The sequence below is a fragment of the Palaemon carinicauda genome, chromosome 22 (assembly GCF_036898095.1).
Source record: "Palaemon carinicauda isolate YSFRI2023 chromosome 22, ASM3689809v2, whole genome shotgun sequence".
NCBI classification, from domain to species: Eukaryota; Metazoa; Arthropoda; class Malacostraca; order Decapoda; family Palaemonidae; genus Palaemon; species Palaemon carinicauda.
Genome location: NC_090746.1, coordinates 57291016 through 57314405, shown reverse-complemented (window position 1 = coordinate 57314405; position 23390 = coordinate 57291016). Strand labels below are relative to the sequence as shown.

Here is a 23390-nt window from a genome sequence, read left to right as displayed (position 1 = left end):
TAGAGTAATGAAACTTTGCAGGGATTAACTGTTATGTTAAAAGCTGGAAATTATTAAATTTTTAGAAGGTCTAGGTTAAAGGTCAAGGTCAAGAAAAATGTCCAATTCACATAATCAGCAATTAGTGTGGACATCATTGTCACTGAAAAATCAAACTTGGTTCATAATTACGTGTTAGAAAATCCACGTCAATTAATACATGTTAAGGTCAAAGGTCAAGGTCAAGAAATAAGTTGCTGTGGCAGAGGTATGTGCTCTACTGAGTGCCCCTCTAGTAATATTTGTATCTGATTCTGAAGGAAAACTCTCGGAAGGATTCAATATTTCTCCCTGACTTTAGGGAAACTTTTTGAAGGACTGAAAACAATTAGATTTTGAAATTGATGATTTGGGATGCAGATAGTATTCCACTACTACTTTACATTTTGTGATATATCTGTTATATCATCTTGTGTGTTTGAGAACAGTCATTTGAATACAAATTTCTATGATTGTGGGGATTTGCACCCATTGATGCTCTGTTTGATTGCAGGCTATAAGAGATTTTGTTGGCATTTTATATTAAATCACATTTTGTTGGGCTTATTATGTGAAGATGTCATACATATGTGCATACATTTCAGTATATGTAATGATAATGAAACCTTATTGCATAATTTTTTCTATAGGGAAGGTCTTGATGCTTATATTGTTAGAATTTAATTTTTCTTTCTCTTAGGAAGCCATATCCCGGGCTGGATGGTTGCATAATCCTGATTTCTGGAAGCACAGTACCTACAATGAAGAGGATGAAGACTTTGAAATAATTGAAAAAGAACATGTTTATTCCTTGTCGGACTTTAGATTGGGCTCTATAATAGATAAAGGATGTAATGCAGTGGTATACTCAGCCCAGTGGAATACAGGTGGGTGATGAAAAACTAATCCAAGTTCTGAAATACACTTTTGCTCATATCTAGAAATATAGATTATAATTTCTGTTGTGAAATTGTATTTGTGGTCTGTGTTTCATAATACTAATGTTATGACTGTTATCTGGCTGTTTATAGAAAATAAATGTGAATTTGCAGTTAAAATTTCTACATTGAATATTTGTTTAAAGTATTTAGTATTCTATTCTGCAAGATGTTGGAGATTTTAATGATAGATTTTGAAATAAAAAAAATATATTTCAGTTGAGGAAGAACCTGAAAATCCACCTACAAAGCGGCAAAGGTCAGAATCTCCTGTACAGTCAGAAGAGGCACCAAGCCTTCCTGAAGGTCAGTCCACGGTCGAGGAGGACATAAACTATGAAGATCTATCACAGCCCATTGCAGAACTCCTGGAAGAAGTGTCTCGGGAATTTGGCCAACAAAGGTCAAATTCCCATGACGATTTGGGTGGATCATCCATGGATTTGGATGTTGATAGGCTAGTTTTAAGCAGTGGATTTGATCCGCCACGACATGTGAAGAAAGTGAAGTTCAAGGTGGTTGAGACCAAAGAGAATGCTGCAGTTAAAAGGCCTCTGCGGATGGTTGAAGATGAAAGTGAAGAGAGCAGTGAAGCAACTGATCAAGAATATAATGGTAAAAGGCATACTTATTTTTTGAACTATGCCTTTAAGGCTTAAATGTTGTGGTCAGGTGCTCAAATTAGGCATAGTATATTTTATTTCTTTCACATCCAATCATTGATGTATTTATTTTTAAAATACTTCTGAATATGTTACTAGTGATCTTTTGTGTATCATGGAAGTACTAAGTGCATCTAATACACCCTTAGTTTATTTGATAAGTATACAATATCTTAGTAGATACTGTCATCTAATAACTTTTGTCATACAATTGGAGGGCAATATTCTTTATCCTAGATTTTATTGATGTATTATTCTACAGAGCCAAAAATTACTTCTTTCATTTATGTGTTTTCTGTTGAAATTGTCAATTTGATCAACCACTCTAATAGCTCTACAGGATATGAGTTGTAGAGGCAAAAACTATAACTGATGCTTTGATGATGTCACTATTTTTATTCATCGTTTCTAAGTAGTCTTTTATTACTTTCTATGTGGTGTGCCTTAGATATGACTAAAGGGTCTGTGCACTGTCTCTTTGCCACTTAGTTGTGCTGGACAGTTTCTGGCCTACTTTTTTTGTTCTTGTGCCTCAGTCTAGCTTCTTTCAACTTCTAACTTCAATTTGCAACGGAGGGTTTTCCCTTAGTTGTAATTTGGCACTGAAAGGCTTGCAGAACCCAGGTTATGGGAGCCACTCCTTGTCAGATACGTTGCTCTGCCTTACATTGAGTAAGTTAGGGAAAGGTAGGTCAAGATGTATCACTGTAAATTTACTACTTTGCGATAAAACCAGTTTATTTATTAAGGATATTGCTAACACAAATACATGTTGATTACAGATGATTGAGATAACATGATAGATTATACAATTTCCTACAAATTGTATACAAAGATTTGAGCAAATAAATACCCATAATGTTTCATTGTCTAATAGGCACTTCTTGGTATTATTAATTGTAATTATTATGATTTTTTATGTTTATACAATTGTGCTTGATTAGCCCTGTGGTAGGGGTGTAAGAATACTACCACCATATGACCTCGTAAGAAAGCAACAGAAAGGACAGCTCCTGCCTTGCAATCTTGCTAGGCTCGCTGCCAATAACTGCGGAAACTGCTGCCTTGCAGTTGGACTATTTAGTCAAAAGCTAGGCTAACTACCAATATCTGTGTTTGATGACTGCAACGGCATGTGATCGTAAAAACTTTGCCAAATTATTAACCATGCCTGATTCTACACATCAGGCAGCTGACCCCTTGATGTAGGGAGAATGGTGGGAAAGAAGATTTGTCATTCATAAGAATACTCATTGAAATAGAGGATGGGAAACAACATACTGCACTATGTGCAATTCTATAAAATATGGCTTCATGAATAAATGAGTACCAATTATTTTACGTTATCAGAAGCTACCGCCTTTTTTGGTAACTTTCCTATACAAATTGTATTGAGGAAAAGATGTTTAAATTGTTGATATGAAAACATAATGAAACAGAAGCTCACTGATAAGTAATTTTGGGCTCTATAGAAATTTAATGGATGGAATGTTTTGAGTCTGATTACAAATGCACTTATTTGTAAATTTACCACAAAATAAATTTTAATTTACTTTAGTAGGCTATGAAAATGAATACTACAGTAATGGTATATTGATACATACTGTATGCAAGTCTTATTTATCATTACAATACCATGATGTTTAGTTGGATGTTAATATATATTACATAATTCATAAAAGAGGAAAAAAGATGCAAATTGACTTGAATGAATTTATTTTTTTGTATTTAGGTAAACTGCTAAATATCATTCATTAGAAATAGAATGGTTTCACTTATGACTGTTTACTCCACTACAGATGATGCTGACAGAGACCAAACAGACATGGAGAAGTATCCTTTAGCTGTGAAAATGATGTTCAATTATGAGGCTGAATCAAATGCACCTGCAATACTACGAGCAATGTACAAGGAATTGCTACCTGCCAGAAATTTGCAGTTGGACGATGAGCAAATTGAACTTCAGGAAAGGTGATCATTGATGTGATGTTTTCCCTTGTTAATCTTATTACGATTTAGTTTTTTGACTGAGATAATTTTTCACATTAGTATAAAAAATGGATTTACCTTTAAAAGTATGTACAGTATATATCTTAGTGTTTGAAATCCCTATTACTGTACTGTGCTTTGAAACTTTACCCATACATTTTCATTTTAGGGAAATTTTGTTAGATCTGCCTTATCAGATAGTGTGGAAACTCAAAATACTTGTTTTTATTTATTTATTAATCGGAACTGAATATTCGTGAGCAGCATTGATTTTTTACCTCACTTTAGTTCACCTTTTATGTAACTTGAGTATTCTGTGTATTGCAATATATGAAAGTTGATTACTACTTTTGTAAACTATGTGATATGGAATGATCAATTTTAATTTATTTATCCCTTTAGGTTTTGCAACAAAGTCCTTAGGATTCCTCCTCATCCTAACATTGTAGAGATGCCTTGCGTTTTTGTTGACCGAATTCCTCTTCTAGAGGATTCTATGAAATTGTATCCAGATGCCTTACCTTCGAGACTGAACCCAAGAGGCTATGGCCGAAACATGAGTATGTTCTGTGTCATGAAAAGGTTAGTGCATACAGCACAAACAGGCAATGGGCAAGAGCCTAATTGCAGTTGAGTAATTAATTTGAAGAGTGAGATTTCCATTGATGGTAATAACAACTAGGAAAGAATAATTGTTTTGTTTACTGTCTTTATTTTGATTTTTTCAATATTAAACTTACCCGATAATCATGTAGCTGTCAACTCTGTTGCCCGACAGAATTCTATGGAGGGATACGCCAGCTATCACAATACTAGAAGGGGGTGTTCTTACCAGCGCCACCTGTGGCCAGGTACTCAAGTACTTCTTGTTGACACCTCCTCAATTATTCCTCTGTCGTGCTTCTGACAAGACGTTCTGGGATACGCTTATGTTCTTGGAGTATTTTCACGACTTTGGTGAAGTATTTCTCTTTGATTTCGGCTGTCGCTTTACTGGAAACTTCTATTTTAGCTTAGTTAGCTTTTGGAATTAATTTGATTATTTTTGGTGACGAAGAGAGTATGAACTCTCGTTCACCTTTCAATGGCCGACCCTTCCCTTAGACGGAAGTGTTGGTGTCTAAGAGAGTATAGACTCTTTTTCTTAATTTTGCTTAACAAAAGTTATAGATTTATTTTATATCTCTCCGCCTCTTATAGGCCTCTTCGATTAACTTCCTTTTATTATAAACTTATTAAAATTAATTTTTATATTTGTTTATATTCGACCTTCCTAATAGTAGGCGGTCTTTTCTTGGTACCGAAGTTAATTATCGTGAGCCCGTCATTTCGGTTTTACCTGTTAACATATTATGCTATTTTAAGGTCTTTGAAAGAATTTCTTTGATAGTCTCGTACTTTTTCAAAGTTGAACTAACGTTTTGTTTGTCTCGGCAGTTGTTGACGTTCAGAACGTTTCAACTTGCACTCTATCGTTACGATAGAGAAAGAATGTTCACGGTTTCACATTGCAGTAAGAGTAACCGTGTCTAGCGTTTTGTTCATTCTTTCTTAACTTAATGGTTTTGATCCTAATAAGGAACTTTTCTTTTTGGGAAATATTTCAGTTTTTTCCTTTAACAATAATATGTTTTAACGATATATATGTTTGGGCTCTTCTCTCAGGTTCTAAGTCAAGAGAGAGAGAGAGAGAGAGATAGAGACGGAGGGAGAAAGAGGATAAACGTTTCCCTCAAACCTGCCAGGCGTACGAGTAACGTCGTTATCGTTTTGCTCTTATCCCTAGTCTCTTTAGGGGAAGAAACTAAACGTTTCTAGAGTGATCTAGTGTTTAGTCTCTTTCCAGCCACTGAATTTTCTTTCATTAGATTTTTCTGTTACATTGTAATTCTGTTTTCGCAATTACTAACTTTTGAGAAGGATAGAATTGCGTGTTTCAGGTACAAACCACTTAAAGTTTCGAGTTCAGTGAAATAAGTGCAAACAGAAATCAAAGTGATAAGTGATTAGCGCAAAGTATGTCAGTGTTATGCGTGAGGGTACTTTTGTGCGCGCCAGTCGTCCTCCCAGTCCGGGACCTCTTGCAAGCTCCCAAGCCCAGGGGAGAAGCAATGTCGAAGGGCATAAGGGTTCGGCAGGCCTTGATCGGCGCACAGAAGTATCCTCGGTGGTTGTGGGCGTGTCTTACCGAGACCGTCACTCCCACCCGCAGACGATTGAGCCCTTTTTTTGCTCGTCTGCAGAAGAGATTTAGAGGAGAAAATAAAGGCAGAGTTACGCTGGTCTCAGGTCTCAGACCTCTTAAACGTAAAGTCCAGACCTATGCCAGACGTACGAAGTAAAGTTCAACAACCCGGCTGCACCCGTTCAGCCTGTGCTGCACCCGCCTGCACTCGCTGCACCCAGTCGCAACACCATCTGCCAGGCGTACGATGTTGTGGACTCTACTACAGTCCATGCAAGCACAGCTTTCGGACTTGATGCGTGAGTGTCGTGCTGAGAGTGTTGCACCTCCTGCACCTGTGGTGCACCAACCTCCTGCACCCGTTCAGCCTGTGCTGCACCCGCCTGCACCGGTGGTGCACCAACCTCCTGCACCCGTTCAGCCTGTGCTGCACCCGCCTGCACCGGTGGTGCACCAACCTCCTGCACCCGTTCAGCCTATGCTGCACCCGCCTGCACCGGTGGTGCACCAACCTCCTGCACCCGTTCAGCCTGTGCTGCACCCGCCTGCACTCGCTGCACCCAGTCGCAGCTCCATCTGCCAGGCGTACGATGTTGAACCACTTTCGGAGTTTGCTGTTCACAGTGTTGTTCAGCCTCAGCCTTCTTTAAGGCAACCCTTGCTTTGGGATCAGGAGAGTTACACTCTTCCTCCTCCTCCCCTTGCTGCTCCTCCAGTGGTGCAACTCTCGGTTGGGGTACAACAACCTCTCCCCTCCGTGAGTCTGTCTGCTCAACCAGCGCTGCACCGAGTTCAACCCTCATCTAGGCAAGCTCATCTACACCATGCACTTGCGCCTCAGGAGCCTCAGCTTGCTAGAACTTTACCTTGTTCTGCGCAGCCTCAACCTTCTCATGCTCCACTCATCTCTCAGGAACAGGAACGGACTACTCCGCCTCCGTCCTCCGCTTAGCTGGTACAATCCTTGGGTGCAACTCTTGCTAGGAGTCAACCTCCTTCACCCTTGCACCTGCCTTCTGCTCCGTCTGTTGTTCAGCCTATGCAGTCTGAACCTCAGGTTTTCCCTCAAGTTGAGGAAACCTCTGTTGTTGTTCCAGCTCGTTCTGACTCTGCTGTTCAGCATACCATGGTTCAACCCCATGCAAGCATGCATTAAGCACTCTAGCACTGGTCATGGAATTTCTGAGAAATGTTAAACGCCATGCACACGCTCTGCTTTCCTTTCAGCAGGCTCTGCTTACAGCAGGCTCTACTTCCTACATGCTCAGCATTCAGCATGCTCTGCATTCAGCATGCTCTGCATACAACATGCTCTGCATACAGCATGCTCTGCATTCAGCATGCTCTGCATACAGCATACTCTGCATACATCATGCTCTGCATACCTTACCGCATGCTTCTCAACACATCTTGGGTTGTTGCCAACTCACTAGACTGTCAAGCAGTTTCATAACGTTGCCTTCTAGTCTGCTGCTTTGCACCAGTGAACCCTCACTCAGAGAACTTAGCTTTTCTAGGATAAGGTCCCTGTAGATGAGAAAGTTCTTTTCTCCCTCCTTCTGATATTCCCTTGAGGACTCTGTCATTTGGAGGGAGCCTTTAGCTGCATAACCTCTTATGGACTTTTATTTAAGCATAACATGCTTACAGGGAAGGTAATGGTTACACTTCAGCCGCTAATCCCGTCTGTTACCACACCTGCTCCCATAGACCTTGAGCTGTGTTGCATGACATGCAGTCCAAGCTTAGTCCTTGTTAGAGGATTTTTTGTTTACGGAGTCAATGTGTCACGGGGAAGACGTTCAACAACCAACAGAAGGGACTTGTTGTGACGCAGTGGGCAACCTCAGCAACCCGTTAAGGAGTTGTCTGTACGACCCGGACAGTCTAGACAGATTCGGGTTGTCACTGTACTTCCTCGCTTGCCCATGATTGACAGTTTACAGACTGTGCAGCAGTATCATGATCTTGTGTCCGGCTCCGTCAGACGACTGGCTTTTAAGAGCTCCCTCAAGTCGTCGCTGTCTGGAGATTTTCAAATGGACTATGGATCTGACCAAGGAACTGGGCCTCCTGGTCAATTTTGAGGAGTCTCAGCTCGTTCCATCCCAGACCATTGTCTCCTTGGGTATGGATCTTCAGAGTCGAGCTTTTCGGACTTGTCCGTCGGCCCCAAGGATCTTCCAAGCCCTAGAATGCATCCAGAGCATGCTGAGAAGGAACCGATGCTTAGTCAGGCAGTGGATGAGTCTAACAGGGACACTTTCATCGCTGGCCCTGTTCATCGAGTTAGGGAGACTCCACCTCCGCCCCCTTCAGTATCATCTAGCTGCTCACTGGATAAAGGACATGACGCTAGAGACGGGTTCAGTTCCTGTTTCCGAAGAGATGAGGTCTACTCTAACGTGGTGGAAGAACAGCATTCTTCTCAAGGAAGGTCTACCATTGGCTGTTCAGTCCTCCGACCACCGTCTCTTCTCGGACGCATCGGACACGGGCTGGGGTGCGACACTGGACGGACAGGAATGCTCGGGAACATGGAATCAGGAGCAAAGGACACTTCACATCTATTGCAAGGAGTTGTTGGCAGTTCATTTGGCCTTGATAAACTTCAAGTCCCTCCAGCTTAACAAGGTGGTGGAGGTGAACTCCGACTACACCACAGCCTTGGCTTACATCTCCAAGCAGGGAGGGACTCATTCGAGGAAGTTGTTCGAGATCGCAAGGGACCTCCTCATTTGGTCAAAAGATCGAAAGCTCACGCTGGTAACGAGGCTCATTCAGGGCGATATGAATGTCATGGCAGATCGCCTCAGCCGGAAGGGTCAGGTCTTCCCCACAGAGTGGACCCTTCACAAGAATGTTTGCAGCAGACTTTGGGCCCTGTGGGATCAGCCAACCATAGATCTATTCGCTACCTCGACGACCAAGAGGCTCCTCTTGTATTGTTCTCCGATTCCAGACCCAGCAGCAGTTCGCGTGGATGCCTTTCTGCTGGATTGGTCCCATCTCCACCTGTATGCATTCCCGCCGTTCAAGATTGTCAACAGGGTACTTCAGAAGTTCGCCTCTCACAAAGGGACACGGCTGACGTTGGTTGCTCCCCTCTGGCCCGCGAGAGAATGTTTCACTGAGGTACTGCAATGGCTGGTCGACGTTCCCAGGACTCTTCCTCCTAGAGTGGACCTTCTGCGTCAACCTCACGTAAAGAAGGTACTCCCACCTCCACGCTCTTCGTCTGACTGTCTTCAGACTATCGAAAGACTCTCAAGAGCTAGAGGCTTTTCGAAGGAGGCAGCCAGAGCGATTGCCAGAGCAAGGACGACATCCACTCTCAGAGTCTATCAGTCTTTATGGGAAGTCTTCCGAAGCTGGTGCAAGGCCAATGCAGTTTTCCTCAACCAGTACCAATGTAACCCAGATTGCTGACTTCCTGTTACATCTAAGGAACGTAAGCTCCCTATCAGCTCCTACGATCAAGGGTTACAGAAGTTTGTTGGCAGCGGTTTTCCGCCACAGAGGCTTGGATCTTTCCTCCAACAAAGATCTACAGGACCTCTTAGGTCTTTTGAGACCTCAAAGGAACGTCGGTTGTCCACTCCAGGCTGGAATCTAGACGTGGTCCTAAGGTTCCTAATGTCATCAGGATTTGAACCGCTCCAATCAGCCTCTTTTAAGGACCTCACATTAAAAAACTCTTTTCCTCGTGTGCTTAGCAACAGGTAAAAGAGTAAGTGAGATCCACGCCTTCAGCAGGAACATAGGTTTCACATCTGAAACGGCTACATGTTCCTTGCGGCTCGGTTTTTTTGGCTAAAACGAGCTTCCTTCCCGTCCTTGCCCTAAGTCGTTCGAGATCCCAAGCCTGTCCAACATGGTGGGGAACGAACTAGAGAGAGTACTTTGCCCTGTTAGAGCTCTTAAGTACTATTTAAGAAGGTCAAAACCATTACGAGGACAATCAGAAGCCTTATGGTGTGCTATCAAGAAGCCTTCTCTACCAATGTCTAAGAACTCAGTTTCTTACTACATCAGGCTTCTGATTAGAGAAGCAAATTCTCATCTGAAGGAAGAAGACCTTGCTTTGCTGAAGGTAAGGACACATGAAGTGAGAGCTGTGGCTACTTCAGTGGCCTTCAAACAGAACCGTTCTCTGCAGAGTGTTATGGATGCAACCTATTGGAGAAGCAAGTCAGTGTTCGCATCATTCTATCTCAAAGATGTCCAGTCTCTTTACGAGTACTGCTACACCCTGGGTCCATTCGTAGCAACGAATGCAGTAGTAGGCGAGGGCTCAGCCACTACATTCCCATAATTCCATAACTTTTTAACCTTTCTCTTGAATACTTTTTATGGGTTGTTCGGTCGGCTAAGAAGCCTTCCACATCCTTTTTGATTTGGCGGGTGGTCAATTCTTTCTTGAGAAGCGCCGAGGTTAAAGGTTGTGATGAGGTCCTTTAGTATGGGTTGCAGCCCTGTATACTTTAGCACCTTTGGGTTGATTCAGCCTCCAAGAGGAACGCTGCGCTCAGTAAGGAAGACGAACTTAAAAAAGAGACAGAGTAACGGTTCAATTCGACTTCCTTACCAGGTACTTATTATTTCATTGTTATTTGAGATAACTGTTATATGAAATATGGGATACTTAGCTATCCTTTAATCTTGTACACTGGTTTTCACCCACCCCCCTGGGTGTGAATCAGCTACATGATTATCGGGTAAGTTTAATATTGAAAAATGTTATTTTCATTAGTAAAATAAATTTTTGAATATACTTACCCGATAATCATGATTTAATTGACCCTCCCTTCCTCCCCATAGAGAACCAGTGGGACCGAGGAATAATTGAGGAGGTGTCAACAAGAAGTACTTGAGTACCTGGCCACAGGTGGCGCTGGTAAGAACACCCCCTTCTAGTATTGTGATAGCTGGCGTATCCCTCCATAGAATTCTGTCGGGCAACAGAGTTGACAGCTACATGATTATCGGGTAAGTATATTCAAAAATTTATTTTACTAATGAAAATAACATTTTTACCAACACATCATCTATTTTTAGGTACGACATGAGCCTAAGGGAATACGTCAAGAAGTACGAGTTACCATGTCACACATCCCTCCTCCTCCTGACACAGTTGCTGGAATCTATTCTTCACATAAACTCAAATAGAGTCGTTCACAGGTGAGGTCTTCTATAATCATTTATGAACTTTGTCACTATTTAATGATTACCGATAAATTTTTCAGCAATTTCAAGTTTTTAGAAGTCAATGGTTTATGGTTAAGACTAGTTTTGTAGAAACTTAAGTCTCAATGTTCAACATAACTTACTATATACAGGTTCAATGTTCTGTTTCTTAGTTTGGCTTCATACAAATAACAGAAGTAAGTTTTGTTCTTAGGTAAAAAGAATTTTATCAAAGCCTTATTAATTTGACAAGTCTGTAAACCACTTGTATTTACCTCTAGATACCTGCCTTTGGAGAGTTACATTATAAGATGGTTTAGAATAGTGTAGAAATTTTTGTCAGGATTGAAACTTCTGTTAATTAGATTATACCTTAGGGGAATTTGCAAAGCAAACTCCTTTTGTGAGATTTCATTTTATATTACCAGACTTATAGTTTTTTGTATTGCCTGGAGAAACTCTTTGAGTCTTCAAAAAATTGTCCAGTTTTCACTGCTTCATGTATTTATATGAAGAATAGGAAAAGATAGAAATAGAAGTTAATCATTCATAACACAGAAGTTTCTGGATGTTGTTTTCCATCATACCTCTGTTTTGAATATGGGATTTCATTTTGTGAGAAACTGAAGACATGTAAGCAGATAGTTTCTTACTTTTTGGTTGCATCATTGTCATAATAAATTGAACACAAGCACAGCATGACATAAATATATCTGTGGACTACTGCATATGTAGGGGTCTTTTCTAATGACTGTGGGCTATGTAAAAATCAAAACTTCCATCTGTTTCAAATATTCAATGCAATAATTTATTACTTTTTGTTTTTCAAAATAAGGCCATTATTTAGTTCTCTATTCAAATTGTCAGAAAGAAAGGACTCAGAGTTGAAAAGGCTGTCATCTTTTGAACTACTCCTTTTATACAATTTGGAAGTTCTTTTCGTATCTTGTTAGCAGCACTTTATTATGTAGAATTTGCTACTGAATTTTGTTTTCTTTTTTACTAGACAATGGTTTATTATGAATTAATATTTGTTCTTTAAGTAGAAGGGATTATCACCACAAACTAAAATTGAAGAAATTGGACAGTTGGAAGTAATATGTTAAGTCATTATGGTGGCCATATTCATTAATTTTTTTTCTGTATTTCAGGGATCTTAAGTCTGATAACATTTTGATTTCACTTCCTGAAGGATGGCAGTATCCATTATTAGTTTTGACAGACTTTGGATGTAGCTTTGTGGCAGAGAATTCAAGTATGTCGGTTCCTTTTTCATCCCGAGAAGCTGATCCAAGGCAAGGAAATCCTGCTCTTATGGCCCCAGAGGTAATTGTGTTTTTTTTTACTTGCTAATCAATATACTATAATGCTGAATTTACATTGTACTGTAATGTAGTAATATTTTTAATGGGATGAAGCAGTCTATTGATTTATTTTATGTAATCCAGAGTTGTCCTAGAAAACCTAAATATTTTAGGAGGAAAGTACTACACTCTCTTATATTTTCCCCATAACTAAATGTGGGGCAATTAGATGGACTGCACTACTTAGTGATGAGTCAACATAAGAGGGGTCATACTTTGTTTGATGGTAATTATAGTGATATTTAATTGTATATTATGCTGGTGATTTTTTTTTTCAACTAAAACATTAGAAATATATTTATGATTAGGGTGATAGGTTGTCAATATTGTACTTGTGTTTGTGAATATTCATTATAATTCTGTATTTTTTAGCTTATATGTATTGGTTCATTTAATTTTGTGAGAATACTGTGGATTGAATAAATTGGGGATGTTAATCATGTTTGTGCTTGATATTAGATGCTCATAATATAATAGAAATGCCATAAATCACTAATGGGTACTGTAAAGTCAGTGTATTAAAAAATTACCCTGAGAAAAATTCTCAATATTGGAAAGACTGAAGATTTGGTCATTGAAATTAATAAGTTCTTTTGAACGTGTGATAGGCAGTCAAAATGGCGAGTATATGTTGAAGTTATATAATTTTCTCTATGATCACCAGGAGTTTGATCTTGTAAATGAAAAGGAGGGGAATGTGAACTTACAAGGAATAACATAGACATCATTGTTTCTTAATACTTTGGCTTGGATATAGTGTACATACATTTTATTTTTTAATACTGCACTTTATAATTGCAGATAAAATTGGCAGTTCCAGGGCTTTTGCGGTACATCAGCTATGCACAGTCTGACTTATGGGCAGCAGGTGCCATTGCTTATGAGATCTATGGTTTAGAGAATCCATTTTTTCCTACTCAAAGCACAATAGGAACTAAGCAAAAATTGTTGGATTCAGCTAGTTACAGAGAATCTCAGTTACCTCGTCTTCCTAAGGATGTGCCAGCATCGGTTAAGCATTTGATTCATGACCTTCTTCGCCGGAATCCACGAAATGTAAGTCTTTTCTTGGAATTTTCAATTACCGTATTTCCCGTGACATAAGACGCTACAAGTGGTAAGACGCACCCTTAAATTAGCAAGGTAGTTTTAGAAAAAAAAAAATTGAGGATTTTAAAAACTTCTTAGTCAGCGACTCTTGCGTGATTATTGTCTGGCACAGTAAATTTTCTTATTTTAGGTGTATTATGAAATGTTTAAGTTAATATTAATTAGTTATATGCCGATTATCCGAATTTTATTACATATTCATATAAAAAACCACTAAACCAGTCGTAGTTTATACCAAAACTACACGTTTAGTCAGTGTTTGGTGTTTCAAGTGTTGTTTACATGAAAGCAGCATTGCCAAAGGTTCATAAAATTTTGTGAAAAAGGTAAAATTCTAGTAATATTTCCAAAATTCCTCATACAGCCTATGAATTTTCACACAAAATGTAATTATTGATTAAGGAAATAAAGAAAATCTTTTAGGTGGAATACATTTGCTACTGTTTATGTGATTCTAGGTCTGGTTACTTTTCTGCTAACTTGATAATACTGCACTAAACCAACAGAGAAATTTTTCCAAGGTTGCATTCAGCAACTATCTGTTTGTATTATTTTGGAACTAAGGCAATAAAGTAATTATAAATATATTGCTTTATTACAAAATATCAACAAAATATGAGAAAATAGATATATACTGCCTAAACAACTAATATGTCATAGCGTCGTCTGCTACGAGACCACTAGTTTGGATGTTTGCTAGAAGGGGGTTGGCGAGTCATCAGCAGATTACCAAAGAAAAAATAATAATTTGCTACTATTAATCATTAAATGAAGGGCAATATAAAAATAAATGAATTTATTACATATGAATGATAATTGTAGGTTTATATTCTATCTCTCGGGAGTTTGAGTGGTTTTATGTCTATAGTTGAGAGCCTGAGGAGTGTCAAACTCCCCTATACAACTTTTTCTCAAGTGTTAAGATGCATGGTGATTTTGGGGGGCATTTTTCGTGAAAAAAGGTGCGTCTTATGACACGGGAAATACAGTTTTTAAACAAAATTGCTTTCCTGGATGAAACCTTGTGCATTGGGTGGTTTTAATATCCACCGAGTAGAGTTTTCAGCTTATTTCACTATAGCAGTTATTTCTTATACCTGTACTGTATTAATATAGTTGTACGATAAACAAATGCATGGAATGCTAAACACTATATGATTTTCATGTTAAAAACATTAGCAATACTATACAGTATACTAGAGTAATAAGGATTGGGGTTAGGGATTAATCATCAAAGGTTAGTAGATTAAATAGTGTTCGAGCAGTGGCTACCCTTGAAGCAGGTAGTACAGTATACTACTGTATATCCCTCGCCACCCTAGTTGTTAAAATAATTTTTGCTAGGCTACCACTGCGTCGCGTGGAGATCGGCAAGTGTTGTTTTGGTAAGTTTGGTGATTAGTTTCCTGTGCTCAAGTAATAATTTTTCCCTTCTTCAGCCACCATGCTACTGTATCATTTCATATCAATCCCATCAGTGTTACAGCAATCATTCATGGTTCAATGTTCTTAGAAATGTCTTGAACCAATTATAAGAATAATTTGGACAGAAAACAGTGTAACTATTCACACATGCATCCCTGTGCACATTGATAGGTAAAAAGGGCTCTCCTTATTTTGGATGGAATTGAACTTGAGACCAGTGCAGGATTCCAATTTTCCCCTTATATTTATCAATTTCTTTATCCTCTGATTAGATTTTTCCGTTTTAATGAAAGTAAATTGCTATTCTGAAGAAGTGTTTTAATTCTCTCATTCTACCTTGTTTTGAGTATTGTTCTCCTGTCTGGTCTTCAGCTGTTATTTCTCATCTCAATTTGTTGGAAAGGAACTTAGAGTCTATTAAATTTCTTATTCCTGATCTTGATATTAATCTTTGGTACTTTCGTTCAATTAGTTCATTTTGCATGTTGCATAAGATTTTTTATAATTCTGACCATCCTTTACATTCAGATCTTCGTGGACAGTTCCATCCTGTTCGTAATACTATGCATGCAGTTAATTCTAATAGTCAGGCTTTCTCCATCATGAGGCTCAATACTACAAAGTATTCTAGAAGTTTTATTCCAGCTGTGACCAAGTTGTTGAAGGATCTTCCTAATAGGGTAGTTGAATCAGTAGAACTTCAAAAGTTCAAAGTTACAGCAAATGTTTTTATGTTGAATAGGCTGACATAAGTCTTTTTATAGTTATAGTATATATGAATTATGTTTTAATGTTAATGTTTTTTTAAATATTTTATTTTAATTTTTCATTACTACTTATATCTTTTATTTATTTCCTTTTTTCCTTTCCTCATTAGGCTATTTTTCCCTGTTGGAACCCTTTGGCTTATAGCATCTTTCTTTTCCAACTAAGTTGTAGCTTGGCTAGTAACAATAATAATAATAATAATAATAATAATAATTATATAATAAGCACAGTGCGTTAGTCTAGCCCCCTTTCTGGGGGAAGGGGCTTCAATAAGTTCTGCTCTACTTTTCCTAGTGTTGTGCAGAATTTGGTAATTCTGTTTGTATCTGTACTTTTTTTTTTCTTTTAGAAAATTGCATATAATCTTGATGCATTTGTACTTTTGCCCTTATTAACTATCATTGTGTTAGTTTGCAGCCAACTCTTAAGTGACAAGTATGCTAGTTATCTCTCTGTGAAAACAGTATTTCAGTACTGTTATTATTTCCTGTTTATTTTGTAATATTTAAATTTTTTTTATTTATTTATTATTATTATTACTACAAGCTAAGTTACAACTCTAGTTAGAAAAGCAGTGTATTACAGGCCCAACAGGGAAAGTAACCCAGTGAGGAAAGGAAATAAACCATACATGAGTGATAAATACAAAATATAATTAATTTTATAATCAGAGATGTTAACATAGATCTGGCAATTGTTGGTTTCTGTAATATTTTTTAATACACTTTTTTTTTTTTTATGTCGGTTAAAGTTTAAATGTATGTATCTAGATTGCTGTACTGTATTGTAGTATTTTGCTGTTTCCTGCTAAGTAGCATCTTGTGTTGGAGCCTTCTGGAGTATTTTGTAGTGGATTGATAATTTATTTGTTTGTTAATTACCCACTCAAATTTGTCATGGTTTGCTACATAGCTGGAATATTTTTATTTGTTCCAACACTAAATACAAACCCTTTCGCTATACAGTATACAGTAGTAAAGAAAACGGACCGTTTTCTTAGGGCTTGGAGGGGATAACTAGGCTACAGTATAACTACATTATTGAATAATCTCATGGTGGTTTCTGGAATGAATTAGGCTGTTTTTAACGGTTGGGTTAATTATTGAATGATAGAAATGGCTGCATTGCATGTTTATTACTACAGTTTAGCGTGTTTATGAAAGAAAAGGTGTCTTTTCGTAAGGCTTGGAACGGATTAGGCTATTTACATGTAAAACGCGACTCAGGATACGGAAAAATCAGCATACAAAACCGTATCCTGAACGGATTACTTTCGTATGCTGAGGCATCACTGTATTTGTTTGTTTACGATGACTGATAAACCTCATTTTTAAATATTTAACTTAGCCGGTGAATATATAATAGCTGCTGCTCCAGCGGCTCGACAGAAAACACACACAAAAACTCGCGAGCGATCGCTATGAAGGTTGCGGGTGTGCCCACCAGCGCCAACTATCGGCCAGATACCGCATATACATGTAAACAGACCCAATTTTTTCTTTGTCGGCCTTAACGACAAGACGTATCAATACTCGCTAGTATAATCTGGAGTTTTCTCAACATATTTGGTGAAGTACTTCCTTTTGGTTTGAGCTTTCGCAGTGCAGGTGTTTTATCTTCAACTTAAATCTTGAACTAGTTTTTGGATAGATTTAATTTTTGATGACTTTGGATTGTTTTTTGGACTTTCTTTGACTTTTAAATGGCCGACCCTTCCCTTAGTACGGAAGTGTGTTTTAGGCTTTTAGCAATTATCTTATCACGTTATAAATTAATTATAGATTTTCCTCTATATATTTTATATCTCAACCGCCTTTATTAGGCCTCTTCGATTAGCTTTCCATTTATAATAAACATCAAGATAAATTTTAATGATTTGTTTATATGCGACCTTTCCTGAGAGTAGGCAGTCCTAACTTGGAAACCGAAGTTAAACAACGTTGAGCCCTTTCAATCGTAAATAACTTTTACAGAGCAAATGATTTAAAACTTATTAAATGAATATTTTTTAGTAGATATTTTATGAAAGATTTTCTTTGAATAGTCTTCGTACTGTTTCAAAGATGAACTAACGTTTAGTTTATTTATGCTACGCAGTTTGCGCTCTATCGTTACGATAGAGAGAGAGAGAATCACGGTTTCACTTTGCAGGAGAGTAAATCGATTCTGACGTTTTGTTTATTCTTCTTTCAAACTTAAATGTTTTAAATACTATTTTAAAGGAACTTGTTAATTGAAAAACCTTTCAGTTTGTTCCTTTGGTCAAATAACCTGTTTATTGACGAAAGGTAAGTGGGCTCTTCTCTTCGGTGCGAAATCAAGAGAGAGAGAGAGAGAGAGAGAGAGAGAGAGAGAGAGAGAGAGAGAGAGAGAGAGAGAGAGAGAGAGAGGAAGAGAGAACGTTCCGATCTTTATTCTCGTCCCAAGCGAGTAACGTTTTTCTCGAGTCAGTTTTTTTTTACTCTCGTCCCTAGTCTCTTTACGGGGAGAAAGGATAAAACGTTTTTAGTTTTTATTCTCGTCCCAAGGCACTGTACGGTGAGAGATTGAAAACGTAGTTTTGAATGAACTAGTGTTTAGTCTCCTTCCCAGCCACTGATCTTTTTATCTTAAAATATGTTTACTGTTTTTTGCTTGTATTAATGTGCTTACATTATACGACTGATTTCGCAATTATAACCTTTTGATGAGGGTAGAATTGCATGCTTCAGGTAGAAATCAGTTTTATTCATACCTAATGTGAATTGTTAAAAAATTCGATTTCAGTGAAATAAGTGCAAAACATAAAATCGTAGTGATAAAGTGATAATTGCGCAAAGTGATATCAGTGTTGCGACCGAGGGTTCGTCTGTTCGTGCCTGTCGTTCGCCTAGTCCGAGACCTCTTGCAAGCTCCCAAGCCCAGGGGAGAAGTAATGTCGTACGACTTATGGGTTCGAGAGGACTTGATCAGCGAACAGACGTTCCCTCTATGGTTTCAGGCGTGTCTCATCAACACCGCCCCTACCATAAGACGAGCGAGACGATTTTCTCCTCGTCATCCGAAGGCTTTTCGCATAAGAAACCGTGGAACAAGGTTTCGAGGCCCTTTAAGCGAAAGTCAGTCCTTTCAGGACAGGTCCAGCGTCCTGGTTTTAACTATTAGGACAGCTCTGACCCTATGCAGTCATCGGAAGACTGCTCGCCGCCTAAACAAAAGCGTAACACAGGCTCCGAGAGTCTTTTTGTAGGCAAGGTTTTGCAGTCACAGACGTTACCCTCGTCTCTTACCGCAACCATTCCCGTTGATCCTAAATGGGTTGTACGGCAAGACATGCAGAATAAGCTTGCCTCTCTTATGGAGGACTATTCTGCTGAGCAGGTTCACGATGATCCTTGCCGCTTAGCTGATCGAGATCCTGGCCGTCAGCCGCCCAAACAAACCTTTGCTCGTCCTGTTGACGTTGACGTTACAAAGTCACGTCAGTCACGTTTTGTAGAGCCTCACTCGATGCAGTCCAGTGTTGACTTTCAGCCGCTTGTGGACGTTCAGCCGCTGCCGCATGCTCTTGTTGACGTTCAGGACGTTCGCCAACCAGCGAAGTTGACTTGTTTTGACGTTGAGCGTCAAGCACCGCAGTCAAGAGTTGTTTTGACTGCTCAGTCTAGGCAGTCAAGGCAGTCTCGAGTTGACATCGAGCGTCCTCCCGCACCTGTTGGTTGTTGCTGGTCAGTCCTTTAAGCAGTTACATGACATAGCGTCCTTGACTGCTACTGTTGCTCCTTTGCGTGTGGACTCTGTTTGTCAAGCATTGCCACCACGGCAGGTCTCTCCCTTGCTTGAGACTCGGCTATTGTCGGACAAGGTTCCTTCAGATGAGGAAGTTGCTGTTCCCCCTCCTACTGATATTCCCTTGAGGACTCTGTCAGACGGAGAGGAGCCTAAAGCTGCTCAGCCCTCTTTGGACTTTAAATAAATCATGCTGATTTTTAAGGATCTTTGTCCGGATCTTTTTGTAACTGCTGCTCCTCGTTCGCCTAAACGTCAGAGTTTACACTAGGCCTAGCTACTTCGAAGCCGTTGTTTTATAAGCTAGTGCTCTCTCGCTCTTCTAAGAGAGCTTTACGTTTGCTAGGCGACTGGTTTATCACCAGGAGGAGTTTGGGGGAGACAGCCTTTGCTTTCCCTACTTTTAAGCTGTCTGATATGACACGGGAGAAGTTCTCGGCTTGGGAGTTCCTGCCTCTGCCCAGATAGACTTCTCAAACCTCATAGACTCTCCCTGGCGCCTGGCCATGAGACGCTCCAAGATTTTATGGTCGACTTCAGAGCTAGACCATCTCCTGTTAGGAGTTTTTTCGAGCGTTTGAAGTTTTGCTGTACAATTATGTCATGCATAAACAAGGCTTTCAGGGATGGCTCCAATGATCTGACAGCCACGTTCTCTGCAGGAACAAGTCCCTCAGGGATGGCTCCAATGATCTGGCAGCCATGTTCACTGCAGGAGTACGTAAGAGGCAAGTGCGCTCAATGTGTTCATTGTCAAGACAAACTTCACGATGAAGTCTACCAGGCTGTCTTGACAGCATTAATGGAAGGCGAATGGATGGTCTCTCTCGACCTTCAGGAGGCATACTTCCACATTCCTATACACCCAGATTCCCAACCGTTTCTGAGGTTTGTTTACAGGAATGTGGGGTACCAGTTTCGAGCCCTGTGCTTTGGCCTCAGTCCTGCTCCTCTCGTGTTTACGAGGCTCATGAGGAATGTGGCAAAATCCCTCCATCTATCGGGGATCCGAGCCTCCCTGTATTTGGACGACTGGCTTCTCAGAGCATCGTCCAGTCTTCGCTGTCTGCAGGATCTACATTGGACGTTGAGTCTGGCCAGGGAGTTGGGACTTTTGGTCAAGCTAAAAGTCCCAACTGATCCCATCCCAGATTATTCTATATTTGGGGATGGAGATTCGCAGTCCAGTTTTTTTCGGGCTTTTCCGTCTGCCACCGAATAGAAAAAGCCCTGCTCGAAGTCCAACTAATGCTGAAAAGAAAACGTTTGTTCAGTCAGGAGTTGGAACAGTCTCGTAGGGACTCTCTCATCCCTGGAGCAGTTTGTCTCACTAGGGAGACTACACCTTCTGCCTCTCCGGTTCCATCTAGCCTCTCACTGGAACTAGGACAAGACGTTAGAGACGGTATCATTCCCAGTCTCCGAACCAGTAAAGGCATGCCTGAAATGGTGGGACAGCAATATCAGTCTGAGAGAGGGACTATCCCTAGCAGTCAAGAACCCAAACCACGTGTTGTTCTCAGACGCGTTGGATTTGGGTTGGGGTGCGACCCTGGACGGTCGGGAGTGCTCGGGTCTGTGGACCTCAAGTCAGAAGAGCATGCACATCAACGGCAAGGAGCTATTAGCAGTCCACTTGGCCTTGATGATATTCGAAAGCTTCTTCGAAACTAAGTGGTAGAGGTTAACTCAGACAACACCACAGCTTTGGCGTACATCTCCAAGCAAGGAGGCACACACTCCTTCACGCTGCTCGAGATCGCAAGGGACCTTCTCTTATGGTCAAGAAATCGAGGCATCTCCCTGTTGACGAGATTCATCCAGGGGGACTTGAACGTCTTGGCAGACTGTCTCAGTCGGAGGGGTCAGGTGATACCCACGGAATGGACCCTCCACAAGGACGTGGGCAAGAGTCTTTGGGCTACTTGGGGTCAACCCACCATAGACCTCTTTGCCTCCTCGTTGACCAAAAGGTTACCAATCTATTGCTCTCCAGTCCTAGATACAGAAGCAATCCACATAGACGCGTTTCTACTGGATTGGTCTCTTCTGGACTTATATGCATTCCCACCATTCAAGATAGTCAACAAGGTACTGCAGAAGTTCGCCTCTCACGAAGAGACAAGGTTGACGTTGGTTGCTACCCTCTGGCCCGCGAGAGAGTGGTTCACCGAGGTACTTCAATGGCTGGTAGACTTTCCAAGAAGTCTTCCTCTAAGGGTAGATCTGTTACGTCAGCCCCACGTAAAGAATGTCCATCAAAGCCTCCCCGCTCTTCGTCTGACTTCCTTCAGACTATCGAAAGACTCTCAAGAGCTCGAGGCTTTTCGAAGGAGGCAGCCAGTGCGATTGCAAGAGCGAGGAGAGCTTCTACCATGAGAGTATACCAGTCGAAGTGGGAAGTCTTTCGAGACTGGTGCAAGTCAGCATCTGTGTCCTCGTCCAGTACCTCTGTAGCCCAAATCGCAGATTTTCTTTTACATCTGAGAAAGGTTCGCTCCCTTTCAGCTCCCACGATTAAGGGCTACAGGAGCATGTTGGCTTCGGTCTTTCGATATAGAGGCTTAGATCTTTCCAACAATAAAGATCTCCAAGATCTCCTTAAGTCTTTCGAGACCTCTAAGGAACGTCGTTTGGCAACTCCTGGATGGAATTTAGACGTGGTCCTAAGGTTCCTAATGTCCGACAGGTTTGAGCCATTACATTCAGCCTCCCTGAAGGATCTCACCCTCAAGACACTTTTCCTAGTGTGCTTGGCTTCGGCTAAAAGGGTCAGTGAACTTCATGCCTTCAGTAAGAACATCGGCTTTTCTACAGAAAAAGCTACTTGTTCACTTCAACTTGTTTTCCTGGCCAAAAATGAACTGCCTTCTTGTCCTTGGCCTAAATCTTTTGATATTCCTTGCTTATCAGAGATCGTAGGCAACGAACTGGAAAGAGTATTATGTCCTGTTAGAGCTCTTAAGTTCTATTTAGCTCGTACTAAGTCATTACGAGGTTAATCTGAGGCATTATGGTGCTCAGTTAAGAAACCATCATTGCCTATGTCAAAGAATGCTTTGTCATATTTTATCAGATTTTTAATACGAGAAGCTCATTCTCACTTGAATGAGAAAGACCGATGTTTGCTTAAGGTTAAGACGCACGAAGTTAGAGCTATAGCAACCTCCGGGGCCTTCAAGCAAAATAAATCTCTGCAAAGTATTATGGACGCGACTTTTTGGAGAAGCAAGTCAGTGTTCGCGTCATTTTACTTAAAAGATGTCCAGACTCTTTACGAGGACTGCTACACGCTGGGTCCATTCGTTGCAGCGAGTGCAGTAGTGGGTGAGGGTTCTACCACTACATTACCCTAATTCCAATATCCTTTTTAATCTGTCTCTTGAAATGTTTTTAATATTGTTTTTTGGGTTGTACGGAAGGCTAAGAAGGCTTTCGCATCCTGGTTGATTTGGCGGGTGGTCAAAGTCATTTCTTGAGAGCGCCCAGATTAGGGGTTTGATGAGGTCCTGTTGTATGGGTTGCAGCCCTTAATACTTCAGCTCCTGGGAATCTTTCAGCATCCTAAGAGGATCGCTGGGCTTCGTGAGGAAGACAGACTAATAAGGCAGAGTAATCGTCTAAGTCAACTTCCTTACCAGGTACCTTTATATATTTGGGTTTTGTTATGATATAACTGTCAAAAACTCTAAGCATATACGCTGTAAACTTAATTAACTCTGGTCTCTACCCACCACCATGGGTGTGAATCAGCTATTATATATTCACCGGCTAAGTTAAATATTTAAAAATGATATTTTAATTATAAAATAAATTTTTGAATGTACTTACCCGGTGAATATATAAATTAAAGGCCCCCCCTTCCTCCCCGATAGAGACCCAGCGGGATGAGAAAAATTGGGTCTGTTTACATGTATATGTGGTATCTGGCCGATAGTTGGCGCTGGTGGGCACACCCGCAACCTTCATAGCGATC

At 40.2% G+C, this 23390-nt stretch overlaps 1 protein-coding gene across 1 annotated transcript in view; it reads left to right on the top strand.

Annotated features, from left to right (window-relative positions):
- The window catches only part of Pink1 (PTEN-induced putative kinase 1), a 63447-nt gene that overhangs the window by 23840 nt on the left and 16217 nt on the right, over positions 1-23390 (top strand). Inside the window, exons 3-9 of the mRNA XM_068346263.1 lie at positions 719-905; positions 1176-1571; positions 3418-3589; positions 4010-4189; positions 10851-10973; positions 12131-12305; positions 13145-13399. Of these exons, the coding sequence (XP_068202364.1) occupies positions 719-905; positions 1176-1571; positions 3418-3589; positions 4010-4189; positions 10851-10973; positions 12131-12305; positions 13145-13399 (1488 nt within the window). The remainder of the gene's footprint in view (positions 1-718; positions 906-1175; positions 1572-3417; positions 3590-4009; positions 4190-10850; positions 10974-12130; positions 12306-13144; positions 13400-23390) is intronic.